The following is a 14,180-nucleotide window of genomic DNA, read 5'->3' as shown; positions in this document are numbered from 1 at the left end:
GCAGCAGCTCTCTGAATGTTTCTGTCTGTGTGTTCAGAGTATTACCCAAACTGTGAAGTCGTGTTCATGGGCATGGCCAACATCCACTCCATCCGGAACAGTTTCCAGTATCTGCGTGCTGTCTGCAGTCAGGTGCCAGACCCCAGCAAGTAAGTGACTATTCTCTAGCTGAGTCTGACACTATCTGTCAATGTCCTGGGGGGTTTTCCCTCCCTTTTTCCTATCCCAGGTTTCTTCCTCAGAAAATGGAGGGATAGGAAAGTGTTCACAGTGCTTGAATGCTGCTTATTTTTATCCCTGGTAATCCAGAAGGGATTGCAGCACTGCCTCAGTGTCACCTGGTTGTGTGCGTCCTCTGAGGGATTCTAAAATGTAGCTGTATCTGGGAAAAATTGAAATTGGGGGTTGGATTCTTTGTGCTTATTCCCAGGCTGGCTGGCTCCTCTTGAACGTGTTTTAGAAAAGACATTGAGGATGCCAAAAAGGCTTAGTTTAAAATACTTTTTTTTTCCTTCCACTGGAGATCTAAGCAACCATTTTCTTGGGTTTTTTTACACCTTCCAGCTGGCTTTCAGCCCTGGAGAATACCAAGTGGCTGCAGCACCTTTCTGTCATGCTGAAGGCAGCAGTGCTGGTCTCCAGTGCAGTTGACAGAGAAGGACGTCCAGTGCTGGTTCATTGCTCAGACGGCTGGGACAGGACTCCGCAGATTGTAGCGCTGGCAAAGATTCTTCTGGACCCTTACTACAGGACCATGGAGGTATGAGTTGTGCTATACTGCCAGTTCATGTCCGTTAAAAGGTGCCTTTTGTCTCAGAGACAGGAACAGGATTGCATTTGGCAATAAGCTTAGTGGTGTTTCAGAGCTACTAGTGTGGGCGTTGGGTTTCCCCGTATTCTCTTCCTGCCTGTTTTCGGTGAACTGTACCTCGCTCCTCTGCCCAGCTTGGTGAAGTACTGTGGTAAATAACCTCTTGTGTTCAAGGTTCAGCTGCTTCCCTACTCTTAATTGTGCAGGCTCCTCTCCAGCCCCTCAGAAGTCCTGGCTGTGCTTGGAGCTGCTGGCACATGGGCTGGCCATGTCCTGTGCATGCCTACAGCAAAGTGTCTGCAGGTAGCTCTTTTCTTTTATTCACAGGGCTTCCAGGTGCTCGTTGAATCAGACTGGCTGGATTTTGGTCACAAGTTTGGTGATCGCTGCGGTCACCAGGAGAAGGTGGAAGATCAGAACGAGCAGTGCCCAGTTTTTCTCCAGTGGCTGGATGCTGTTCATCAGCTTCTGAAGCAATTTCCTTGCCTCTTTGAATTTAACGAAGCTTTTTTGGTAAGAAATACGCATGCAAAGGTCTCTTTATCACTTGCTAGATGTGAGCAGAGGCAGAGGGACAGCCATGATGTTTTACGGTGTTGTAGCTGAAAGAAAACGAAAACTGAATTCTTTAAGAAAGGGGAAAGTGTCTGCGTAGTGCTTGGGCTCTCTGCTGGCATTCCTGACATACCTCCACCGTGTGGGTCCAGCCCTGCCCTTCGGTTGTGTTATTTTGACCTGGTTCTGTGCATGTGATGCTTCTGCTGGCTTCTGTTAGCTGCTTGCAGTTTCCTCTTCCTCCTCCCCATGGGGACTGCGGGCTTGGAGTCCCTAGCAGATTGCACAGTGAGGAAGGGTTTATATTTGGTTTCTTTGAATCGCTTCTTCTCCAGGTCCCTTCCTGGAGCCCAGTGAATTCAGATACCATCAGCAGCACTGTTTTGATTAAAAGCCAATTTGCATACCTCGGGGCTATATGAGTCTGAAACATTGTAAAAAAATAAATAAGGGAAACGATAGCTATTAATCTCTGTCCTATCAAATAATAAAGGTTAGGGCTGTAGAGGGATGGGTATGGTACGCTTTCACTTTAGTCTGAGTGATTCCTGTTGCTATCCCCTCTGTCCTGCCCTGTGTGGAAGAGAGGACAGCGGCAGGGTCACCAGCTGGGTAGGACATGCATGTGCCATCCCAGAGGAGTGGAAGACGTTTACCCTGTAGGCAGGAGACAGTGTTTCCCGACGGCCCTGACAATTGTTCCCCTCCTGATGCTGCAGGTGAAGCTGGTGCAGCACACGTATTCCTGCCTCTATGGGACCTTCCTCGGGAACAGCCCCTGCGAGCGAGAGATGCACAACATCTACAAACGTACCTGCTCCGTGTGGTCCCTCCTGCGGGCTGGCAATAAGAACTTCCACAATCTTCTCTATATGCCGGGCTCTGAGCAGGTCAGTAGAGCTGCTGGCCTGGCTTTCCAGGCTTTTCGCCTGCCAAGCACAGGGACTGTGCGGGGAGAGGTTGGAGGGGTTTCCTTTTGCGTTGACCTCTGATCGTAAGTGGTTGTTGCAGGTGCTGCATCCAGTGTGCCATGTGCGAGCGCTGCACGTCTGGACAGCAGTGTATCTCCCAGCTTCCTCACCACATCCTCTGGGACAGGATGATATGGACATTTACCTGCCCCCTGGATCCCAGAGCCAGGAGTTCAGTGGCAGATGTTTGGACAGGTAAGAGCGTAGAGCTCCAGGCCCAGGTTGCCACCTACCCACAGGCTTTCTTTCCCTCCTTGCTTGTTGTAGTTCCTCTCTTTTACCTGTTGTTCTCATCTTTCCTGTGGAGAGCAAGAGCTCTGTAGCATTGTCCCAGATGCCTGGAGCAGAACGTGTACAGCTCCCTGCTGCACCTAAAAAGGCAGACTGCGGAGGCCATGCTGTACTGTTGTGCACTTCGGCTCACGCTGCTGCACTGCCCTTCCCCACCCTCCCCGTGATCTGTAATTAAGCACGTTTCCCTTCCATCATCTCAGTTTCAACTGAATTGAGGAAAGTTTCAGGAGTTTTGTCTTGAGACTTGTTTGCTTTTGGGTTCTAGATTACCAAAGACAAGATCTATGGATGACTTGCTCTCAGCCTGCGACTCCAGCAGCCCGCTGACCCGCACGTCTAGTGATCCAAACCTGAACAACCACTGTCAGGAAGTCCGGGTGGGCCTGGAAGCCTGGCACACCACCAGTGAGGGAGCTGAGCCGCACATGGGTGAAGGCAGTGCGGTGGCTGCGGGAGAGACACGGCAGGTGGAGAAGCAAGGGGGAGACGCTCCCCTGCAAGCCAACAGTGCTTGTAGCAGCCGTGCTGAGCCCGAGGGGCATAGCAAGCAGCTGAACAGCTGGGCTTCTGTGCCAGCAAGCAGTGCCTCTCTGGAGGCAGAAAAGGGAAACAGAACATACATGGAGGAACTGGATGGCACGTGTCCACCTCCAAATCCTTCCGGACAGGAAAACGTTGACAGGGTTTCCACCAGTTCTGGGAAGCAATTAGAAACCTGTCCGCAGGAACCTTTGGAGGCTACTGGCATGGTGTCCAATGGAGGAGGCTGCCCTAAGAGAAACACCACCTGCCAAGATGTTCCCAGCCAGGAGTCCCTGGCGCCAAGCGCCCCTTGCCAGGACATCCCAGGCCCAGCCCAGGGCATCCCCTGCCTGGATGAAGACAACGGCAAAGGCGATGCTGGAAGGAGTGTGCCCTGTGAGGAGCCTGGCCGTCCCGGGAGAGTCACGCCAGAGCAATGGCGCAAGCCCATTTCCCAGAGCCAAAGCAGCGAGTTCTCCTTCCTGGGGTCCAACTGGGACAGTTTTCAAGGAATGGTGACATCGCTCCCCAATGGGGAGCCTGCACCCAGACACCTCCTCTCCTACGGCTGCTGTAGCAAGAGGTTGAGCAGCAAACCTCTGCGGGCACCGGGCCTGTGTCTCAGTGGCCAGTGGTCTGCCAGAGAAGGTGTGAAACCCTCAGCCTGCTCTGGCCACATTGGCACGCATTTTGCCAGCCCCGCAGGAAAGCCCAGCCGTTCGTGGCTACCCTGGCACCTGAAACAAGCGTCTGGTCCCAAGCACATGCTGCCAAAATGTCCTTCTCCTGTGCCTCCTCTCTACCTGGACGATGACGGGCTCCCCTTCCCCACGGATGTGATTCAGCACAGGCTGCGGCAGATCGAGGCCAGCTACAAGCAGGAGGTGGAGCAGCTGCGCAGGCAGGTGCGAGAGCTGCAGCTGCGCCTGGACATCCGCCACTTCTGCGCCCCTCCGGCCGAGCCTCCAATGGACTATGAGGATGACTTTGTAAGTAACTGCCTCTAACAGCCCAACCGGCACTGTGGCTCCTGGCCAGTGGTGGTCCTGCACCCCCTCACACCACCCTCTCCTCCAGCCCGCAGTTCTCGGTCTCGTACTTTCCGAGTGGGCGGTTGAGATGTGTTCCTACATTTCCTCAGCCCTGTTCCCCTCCTGTCCTCATGCCACCCAGAGGTATCTCTGCTTCCTGAGGGCCAAGCAATGGCTCCTATGCAGGGCATGAATGCTCTGCCCTCTTGTATGGGAACTGTGGAGCCATCCACACGCCCCTGACAAGCAGCGAGTGTGGCCGAAGCAGGGAATGCCCTTGACTGTGCATTGAGGCAGCTGAGGGGATCTGTGACTTCATCTCTTTTTGCAGACATGCTTGAAGGAATCAGACAGCAGCGACACCGAGGATTTCTGTTCCGATCATAGTGAAGACTGTTTGTCAGAAGCAAGCTGGGAGCCTGTTGATAAGAAGGAGACTGAGGTATGTGTTCTGTTACAGCAGCAGAAGAGACAGTTTTTCCTGGCAGCTAACTTTGGTGGTTACAGCGGCAGGGTGGGCTGGAAGCAAGGCAGACAGCAGCCGCCCTTGTCCTTTAACACATCCCCTGCTACGGCAGATTCTGATAGAAGGGGGCCGGTGGGCTGGGCTCGCTCTGGGCTAGCCTGCTGTGGCTGAAGCCCGTGGGACCCTGACCACGTCCCGAGACCCGGCCTGTGTGGTGTTACAAGCCGAAAGCTGACGAGGACTGGTGTTTGCCCTAGGTCACGCGGTGGGTTCCAGACCACATGGCCTCGCATTGTTTTAACTGCGATTGTGAATTCTGGCTGGCCAAACGGAGGCATCACTGCAGGTAAACAACATTATCGCTGTAGTTCCGCTGCTCTTCTCAGCCTCTTTCTTGTGAACGTCACAAAATCCTTGTCTGTGATGTTCGTTCCCTCCAGCTCCCAGGAGAAAGTTTCAGGTCTGTCCTTTATTTGCCAGGCCTCATGAATTCCCTGGAGATTTCCATTCTGTGTTGTTCTTTCTATTTCTCCAAGGTCTTTGATCCCTCTCCTGGGTAGTAGTGCCCATTAGTCCCTTCTTAGTGCTGGCTAGTTAGCTTGCACTGTAGACCACAGTATATACTTTAAGTTGACAAGTCACAATTAAGACTGGTACTTTGCCCCTGAACTGGATCCTTTGTGCTTTCTGAAGTTTTGCTGTGGTGTTCCCAGCTCTCTCTTCACTGGTTTTCTTCCTCCTTGACAGGAACTGTGGGAACGTGTTCTGTGCTGCTTGCTGCCACCTGAAGTTGCCCATCCCTGATCAGCAGTTGTACGACCCTGTCCTCGTCTGTAACTCCTGTTACGACCACATCCAAGTGTCTCGTGCCAGAGAGCTCATGAGCCAACATCTGAAGAAACCCATCGCCACAGCTTCCAGCTGAATGCCAGACAAGGGACCTGTCTAAGCCCAGCCTTTTCTCTCCTGGGTTTGAAGGGTGACTGTGCCTCCACTGTAATTGTGAAGACTGTTGGTGCAACACTTGAACACCAAGCTCGAATGCACTGTCTTCAGCAGTCTTACTATCAGTCTGGAGCAGAGGAGCTCAGATTAGAGAGTACGGTGTGTGTCCCCACGCTGGTACCGGTGGGCCCGTACATTGTAGTCTGATGGCCTAGGGCTAAAAGAGGGGATTGCAACCTCTTTTGTGGGCTGGAAAGCAATGTTTTCACAGATACTGCCTGTGCAAAGTACCCCCAAAGCAATAGAAAGGCATGTTTAGAACCAACTCCCCTACAAAGGCAGGCTGCTGCACGAGAAGAGGGCAGACTCCAGGTGGTACCGTGTGCTTTGGAAGGGCCTCAGCCTGGAGCAGTTCTGTAGATTCTCTTTCCATGAGTGTGATTTGCGATCAGCTTGGTGAACAAGACTCATTAGCCATCACTAATTGACTTTCTCTTGAGCGTTGAAGAGAAATTCATTCTGGCTGAAAACGGGCCGAGCAGATTTTGCCCGTTTTCACACTCCGCTAGGATTGGTGAACGCACTTGACTTTGCCCCTGCCCCCCACCACCGCGGGGAGACGGGAGATCGGCTTTTTCACTTCTGCTCTGCCCGTCTGCTTTGTCTGCGGTAGCGTCACGGCCCGGTGCTGACACAGGAATGGCACCCTGATCCTCTCCTGGCATGGAAACAGAACTCGTGTTCCTGTGTTGCTCCTCCTCCCCTTTTCTGCCCTCGGCTCTCCACTTCCTACTGCTCTTTATCCTGAAAACTTGATACCTTGAGGGTATAGGCCATAATGTGTTGTTTTACCTCCTGGAATGTGCTGTCTGGTGTATGTGAGGGTTTCAGTCCAAATGCTGCTATATATTTCTGTGCACTTAATGTAACCCGAAGAAGGGAGAATGAAGCATTGATACCAAAACGGGGGTGGGAAAGGACACTGGCTGACATAGACACTACGTCTGTGCTTTTCACTTTAGGATGTACAACCAAGCTACAGTGATAAACATGATGTGTGGCATCTCTCCAGTGGTGGAAACGATCTCTCTGACTTGCCCCAGCGCTACCTAAAATGCCTCTTGAATTTGACTACTTTTTTGTCTCCTGTACAGCAGTCAAAGTTCAGAGTTGCCAACTTGTAATTGCCTCTCTACTTCTTCTGGAAACTAGAGAGCAGGAATCCCAACTCATTCTAAGGAAAAGGAACTAGGTTTAGAAAGAAAGAAAGGCTAAGAAAGTGGGCTTCAGGTGGGCTTTTAATCCCTAGATCCCTCTGGGAGTATCCATCCTGCCTCCTTTCTAAGGAATCTGTGGATCTTAATGAGGAAGAGTTTGAACATGGGGCCTTTCTTTGCAGAAATGCAGGTTTTCTTTCCAGCTGAATGAAAATGTCCGAGATATTCTGCACCTCATGAGCTGAGACTTCGTATGCGGGGGGAGGACCTGTGAGGGCGTTTGGTCTGCTAGCAAGGCAAAGTACTTTACACTGTTGTGCTCTCCCAGATTTTTTGCTGATGGTTTGTCATCTCCGTCAGAGGGAATGGAATAACGACCCTTTCCTGCCCTTCGTTATGTCAGCCTCTGGTTTTGTAAACCCCAGTAGTGCAAGCAAAGCTAGCATCATCTGAAGACCCTGTACCTACTTGGACTCTGCTTCTTTTCCATATGGGGAACAACCAATATGGCTTTGGGAAGAGAAGGCACCTTGCTTCAGATTCTCCCCTGCCTTGTACCTTGCAGTCATTGCCAGACATGGAAGAGTGACGGTTGGGCTGGCAGAAGAAATTTCGTTTGCTCCTGTTTTGCACATGTTGGAATGACTGCAAGCAATAAGGAAGCCAGAAACTAGGTACTCCTGGCCCTTCCGTTCAGGCCGTTAGTCCAAACTGCTTTTAGCTCTTGTGAGTTTCAGCGTCACAATGTGCTGGCCAAAAACTCTAAAATCAGTTTGATAGCATTGTGACAAACAAAATGTGCTGTACAACTCAATACAGTCAAAATAAAATCTCTATATTAGTGCTGCTGTGTTTGGACCCGTTCTTTAGTTGAATTTAGTGAATTCTTTAGTGAATTTTTCTTGCACGGTGATTCCCAGGCTGCTGTTACTTGCTACCTTTTTTCTTGATTTGAGGTATGTTTGGAATTCAATATCCCTTCTCATGAATAAGAATCAGGGTAGGACACAAAGTGCACTGTGCTGTGGTCATCTACTCGGAGGCCCTCTGCTCTTTTCTGGGGAAAAAAAAAACCAAAACTAAAACCCACAAAAAAACCCCCAAAACAAAAAACCTGCAGCTGCCCAGGATGCCAGGTGCTTCCAGCCGCTCCTGCAATGACTTGGTGAGGAATCTTTCTTTTCCAAGGAAGAGCTGTTCAGCAGGATTCCCCAGCTCTTTGCCCACACATTCATACCACTCTCTGCCTGGCAGGCTGTACGGATGTGTTCCTCTGTGCAGGATGACGGATGGGGACTGTTGTGCTCAGTCAGCCCCATGTGCCAAGGGTGATGCAGGTAAGTTAGTTGTGGTGGAGCTGGACAGAATCTTTCAGAAAGTCAATTTAAAGCATCCAGGGAACTTAAAATTGAGCAGATTGCTGGTAAACTGCTCCCATAGTTAGATCAGTGTTTGTGTCAGGTAGTACCTAAACACTTTGTTGTATTGGAAATGTTAGGAGCGAGATAGCTTGTTGCATTTAAAAAATTAACTGTTGCTCCTGAAAGTGTCACACAAAAGAGGTCATCTTTGGAGGCAGTGTTGGTGAGTATTAATCATGAATGATGTTTTTACAAGAAAGGACAGTCTTCTGATTAACTTCCAGGCTCTGCTCTCAACAGTTCCAATGTCGTCTTGATGGGCGGTGGAAGGCTGGCTGCAGGGACTGACGCCTGGGCTTCTCCTCACCAGCTGGGACAATGCTTCAACAGAACGTCCCCCTGTGCGTCTTGCTGGAGACACTCATGACTGTTGTAATGTCGAGCTGGCCACGCCAGCCAAGGGCGCTTAACGCTCGTGATTATTGAGCACAGAACAAAGCATTATCACTTAAAGAATATAGCCATAATTTGCCAACACGTTCTCCCTGAGGTAATCTATATGTGCACTGAAATGTGTCTAAACCTAGCACAAACAGCAAGATCAAAGCCTTCCCCTATCAGTGCACTAACTGCCATGAATTCTTAGCAAATTAACAACCGGAACGTCTTATGATGTACTGTAATATCAGCCAAATACAAAATAAACATAAGATTTAGGTGTAGTGAGGAGCCCGGTCAAGCTTGCGATGGTTGGTATTACTCAGCTGCTCAGCCAGTAATAGATAAAGCTAAAACTGCAGGGGATGTGAAGAGACACGTTGAGCCTTGGTTATGAAAGAAGAAAACAGGAAGGTGATGTGTGGCCTCGTGAACCCTGCGAGCGCTGAGCAGGGAACAGGTAAAGCCAGATGCAGACAAGAAGGATGCAGTCTGAGGGTGCGCTCAGTGTGCTTTGTCCGCTCAGTTTTCAGCGTGAGATAGAGGAGTACGTTTCTCTCCCAGAACGTTAGGCTTCTGTGAAAGGGAACTTTGGGAACTGCCATTTATTTATGATACCTTGGGTTTCTATATTTCTAAGTTTAAGGACAATTTGGCATATGAGTTTTAAGATACTGCATGCAGTCTCCACTATGTTTAAAACAATAATTAAAAAGTTGCTCAAAGCAGCACGTAACTTCAGTCTCACAAAGTTTAGGCCAGCCACACAACTTTAGTCTCCCACGCAAGCGTAGCTTTTACTGACGTGTTCATATGCAATTCTTTCTCACTGAACACCTGGTTGGTTCCAAGTCCCTGTGTCAACCTCTGCCTTGAAAAGTTGGGTGCTGCCTGACCCTGCTGGGCTGGCCCATGCTCAGTGGAGTGCTCTGGTGAGATGATGGCAGCCCAAGCCTCAGTTGGGGGGTATTTACAAGGTTTATATGTCCTGGGACAAAGTATTCGTCCTTGCAACTGCCACTGCTCTTCATGACTGCAGGCTGTAAAGTGCTCCCTGTCACCTTCTAACAAAGTAGTCATATTGTAAAAAACAAGCTAGAAAAACTGATAGAGTGGCAAAGAGCAATGTATTTTCACTCATGGTGTAAAAAAAATTGCAAATTTCTATTCATTTAAATTTGCAGAAAGACAAAAAAAATACTGTTTTTATTGTCTGCAAAGGCACTTGCCAAAGGAAAGCATTTGGCACGGCTGTGTCAGAAATAAAGACTAACGTGTGGCTTAACAGCTGCAGGATATACACTGTGCACAGCATCTTCCTTTTGGATACACAGTGAGTAAACCATTTGCTAAAAGTCAGTGGTATTAAAAGAAGGGAGGCACGCAGCATCACAGACCTGTAACGGGCAGGTGTCTAAAGAGGAACAGATTTAGTAGGGTCAACAAAGCCACAATTCCTGCACAGAACTGCAGTTCCCAACTGGTGACTGAATTACGGAGGCAGCAGCAGTGCAACCAGGCCCATGGCTGTGCGTGAAGGAAACTCAGGCCATGGGGAGGAGAGAACCTGTGCTGCCGGGTGCATTGTGGTCCTTGGCTCTCTTCAGAGCCAGAGCATCATAGTTTGGGGAAGAAAGAGTGAGTACTGTAGGTCAGCATGGGGCTGGAAGGGTGACAAGGCAGGTGTTGAGTGAAGGCTGGAGAGGGAGATAAAACCGCATGAAAAGAGACAGAGGAGCAGCAGCAAGGCTGGCTGAAAAGGCTGGGTGCTGTTGTCAGCTGACGTTTCCTGTAAATTCTGTGCAGTCCAACAGCTGTTGACTTTGCTACACTTCTTGCTGAAGAAGCATTTTGATGTTATTGACCCGTTCCAAGTGAGAGGAAACTTGTGGTGTTCCCCAGAAGTTGTTCCGGGAAGCCCCTGTATTAAGCCTAAGGCACAAACAGTTTGGAGGCAGATCTACCGGGAGTGCTGAAGGGACCGGTACCTCCCTTCTCGGCATCAGGCTTGCTTGGCGAGCCAAGTGCACTCGCCGCCAGAGCACTGTGAAGCTGTTTCCTTCATGCTGTACCTCCTGCCGCAGCTGCTGTAAGGTTGCGTCTCCTGGCACAAGTAGCGAGGTGCTGAAAGGTGCAGGGCCTGGCTCTGCCCAGAGCATGCAGCACTCCGGATGCTGATGAAAAACATCATTCTGTCTTTAAAAAGTCATCTGCTCTGCAGCTACTTTCCTTCAAAGTGCTGAAGGAAACACCTAAGAGGGACTTGTGTTTCTGGGCTTCAGCTTCAGGGGCTCTTTGAGTTTCTCTGCATTTCAGTTATGGACTACATATTGCCAGCTCTGACCTGAGTTACGGATGATACAGTAAAAACCTCACCTATCCCAGCCAGGCACTCGTAGTCATCTTGCACTCTAGGGAGAGAGGAGAAGCCTTAAATCATTTTGTCAAAGTAATGCAAATGACAGTCTCAGGAAAGCTGAGAAAATGTTTTTGGTGAAGTGGACTTTTTTTTCTTGATTTTTCCGGTTTGCGTTTGGTATGCTTAAGTTTTGGCTGTTTACGCTGAGCAGTCATTACATAGTTCTTAAGAGAATAAATTATTACTGAGGAAATAAAAATGCAAAGCCTCTTGGGAAGATGGTGGCATGAGTTCACTAGAATTGCAGGCCATTAATTCCTTGGGTAAGGCAATATCCTTCCATGGTGCAGGATTTTAGCTTTGATGACAATGCTGACAGAATTTCTCCTCCTTCCTGCTGTTGCTACTGACTCAGAATAACGATAAATGTGCTAAATCTGCCAAAGACGGGCAGAGAGTGAGAGAAATAATCAGCTGGTCTGCTGTAAAAGAGGCCAAAATATTGTCATCTAATCTCTCCTTATCATCATTTTCCTTTGTCCTGTTTCCTGTTTTACCTGTCTGCTTTAATTTGAAGTGGGGAACTCTGTTAGCAACCCCACCCAAAATATTTAAGCTAGTCAGTCTAACATCTTTTTCCTCACTTCAGCTATGCGGAAGAGCAGAGCGATTTTGCTTTCAGTTTACAAATAGGAACAGTTTCCCATCAGTTGCTTCAATTTTGTCCCCTTTCCAAAACTGACTGCGCTTTCTTATGCTTTGGTGGTTTGGGGCTGTGCTGTAAACCAAAGCATTAAGGATGATTTCAGTTACAGAAGGGGTTTGGGTTTGTACCTTCTTGCTAAGAAATTTTATGACAGCTCTAAGATAATGTATTTAAGGCCAGGAGGTGCTCAATCTTCTCACTACTTACTTGTTCTGAGGGCAGCCAAAATAGATGAATAAAATTTTCTTCTTTTGTCACTGCTGGTGACCCAGGGATGTAAGCAGAGGGAGAGAGATCACCACGCTCTTCTTTCCCCAGCTCCTTGGTTGTCTTCCCCTTTTGGCTCATAGCAGATTCTTGTTCTAAAACACTGAGAATGGTTACATTAGGCTAGGAAAAGAAAAGTCCCTGTAGTCAGAGCTCCATCATAGCTAACAGTGGAACCCTGAGGAGAGTTTGAGGGCAGACATGTACTTGTACATCTCGGGTATGAACTCTGAGCTTCACTAGTGCACACTTCAAGGACAAGCAGTGCCATCTTTAAAAGCTATATTCTTTGTGAGTATAGCTAATTTTTTTTTTCCCAGCCAAGTAACATTTTGGTACCCAAAACATCCCATGGCAATTAGTTCCCCAGTTTCCCTGTGATTAAGTACCTGATGTGATTTCTTCTATTTGATGTCCTCCATTAGTCGTGCCCACCTCCTTTATACTACCTACAATTTTGCTACCTACCTTTTTATATAATAAACCCTCCTCTGAAGGTTTCTTCTTCAGTGTTTCCTTCTGTTGAAGTGAGTTCATATCCTTCATGCTAATTTTCTCTACCCCATTTTAACCCTACCCAATTTACTCTGGAGTGTGTGTGTGTGGGGGATATCAGAACTGCACATGTGGGTTTTTTAGGGTAAATGTGACACTTATAATTCATGATTTGTTTGGTATTCCTCTTCCAATCCCTTCTAAACTCATTTTCTTTTCCCTTTTGTGAACTGCCAGTCAACTTTAAGCTGGCCATTTCAAACATCTGCTCTAACTTCATAATTTCTTTCCTGAGCAGCATTCACCACCTCAAAGACCACAGCCGTGTACACGAAGTCAGGGTTACGCCAGCTCACCAGCACTGCGTTCCCCGTGTCCAGCCAGGCCCGGGGCAGACCTGCGGCCCCTCACAGTGCTGCTGCCGTGGAGTAGTGCGGATGATCCGCAGCAACCATCACCTGGTTCACCACCCTCTCCTCAAGATTATCACTCTGTGGCATTTAATTTAATTCCTTTTGTGAAACCCGGCTCTTTATTTCCTATCGTTTGACCGCAGAGCCACCCCCGGGGAACACCCCTGCCCGCAGCCCCCCGCCCCCGCCGGTGCAGCGCTCCTCCATCCGCAGGCGTGCGCGGCCGCGGCCCCCGTGGGGACACTCTGCCTCCCTCTGCCGCCTTTCTACCCTCCTTCCGCGAGCCGGGCTGCGGGCAGGGCCTCCGCGCCTCGTTTCAGGGAACTCCGCACACCTCCGGGCTGGCGGCGGGACCGTGCCGAGCTGCAGGTTTCAGGCTGAGGGGGACCGGGGCTGCTGAGGAGACGGCGGGACTGGGAGCTGAGGGGAATGGCGGGGCTGAGGGGGGATGGCGGGGCTGAAGGGACTAGGGGAGCTGAGGGGAATGACGGGGCTGAAGGGACTAGGGAAGCTGAGGGGAATGGTGGGGCTGAGGGGGGATGGCGGGGCTGAGGGGACTAGGGGAGCTGAGGGGAATGATGGGGCTGAAGGGACTAGGGAAGCTGAGGGGAATGGCGGGGCTGAGGGGGGTAGCGGGGGTTGGGGGGAATGGCGGGGCTGAGGGGACTGGGAGCTGAGGGAAGTGGCGGGGCTGAGGGCACTGGGGAGAGGCTGAGGGGAATGGCGGGGCTGAGGGGACTGGGGGTGCTGATGGGACGGCGGAATTGAGGGTACTGGGAGCTGAGGGGAATGGCGGGGCTGAGGGGGCTGGGGGTGCTGATGGGACGGCGGAATTGAGGGTACTGGGAGCTGAGGGGAATGGCGGGGCTGAGGGGGCTGGGGGTGCTGATGGGACGGCGGAATTGAGGGTACTGGGAGCTGAGGGGAATGGCGGGGCTGAGGGGGCTGGGGGTGCTGATGGGACGGCGGAATTGAGGGTACTGGGAGCTGAGGGGAATGGCGGGGCTGAGGGGGCTGGGGGTGCTGATGGGACGGCGGAATTGAGGGTACTGGGAGCTGAGGGGAGTGGCGGGGCTGAGGGGACTGGGAGCTGAGGGAGATGGCGGGGCTGAGGGCACTGGGGAGAGGCTGAGGGGAATGGCGGGGCTGAGGGGACTGGGGGCTGAGGGCACTGGGGAGAGGCTGAGGGGAATGGTGGGGCTGAGGGGACTGGGGGTGCTGATGGGACGGCGGAATTGAGGGTACTGGGAGCTGAGGGGGGTGGCGGGGCTGAGGAGACTAGGAAAGCTGAGGAGGATGGCGGGACTGAGGGCGCTGGGGGAGCTGAGG

At 50.7% G+C, this 14,180-nt stretch overlaps 1 protein-coding gene across 4 annotated transcripts in view; it reads left to right on the top strand.

The window, feature by feature from the left end:
- MTMR4 (myotubularin related protein 4) overlaps positions 1–7,655 on the top strand; it is a 56,789-nt gene extending 49,134 nt beyond the window's left edge. For all 4 annotated transcript variants that reach the window (XM_054847432.1, XM_054847433.1, XM_054847434.1 and 1 more), the window contains 9 exons: positions 38–149; positions 565–760; positions 1,139–1,324; positions 2,086–2,256; positions 2,378–2,532; positions 2,897–4,142; positions 4,516–4,626; positions 4,908–4,996; positions 5,398–7,655. In XM_054847432.1, coding sequence (XP_054703407.1) covers positions 38–149; positions 565–760; positions 1,139–1,324; positions 2,086–2,256; positions 2,378–2,532; positions 2,897–4,142; positions 4,516–4,626; positions 4,908–4,996; positions 5,398–5,575 — 2,444 coding nt within the window. In that variant the 3' untranslated portion in view covers positions 5,576–7,655. The remainder of the gene's footprint in view (positions 1–37; positions 150–564; positions 761–1,138; positions 1,325–2,085; positions 2,257–2,377; positions 2,533–2,896; positions 4,143–4,515; positions 4,627–4,907; positions 4,997–5,397) is intronic.
- Positions 7,656–14,180: the final 6,525 nt, after the last annotated feature.

The sequence above is a fragment of the Grus americana genome, chromosome 19 (assembly GCF_028858705.1).
Source record: "Grus americana isolate bGruAme1 chromosome 19, bGruAme1.mat, whole genome shotgun sequence".
Classification (NCBI taxonomy): domain Eukaryota; kingdom Metazoa; phylum Chordata; class Aves; order Gruiformes; family Gruidae; genus Grus; species Grus americana.
The sequence above is the reverse complement of the archived record's forward strand: the minus strand, read 5'-3'. Positions and strand labels throughout refer to the sequence as shown.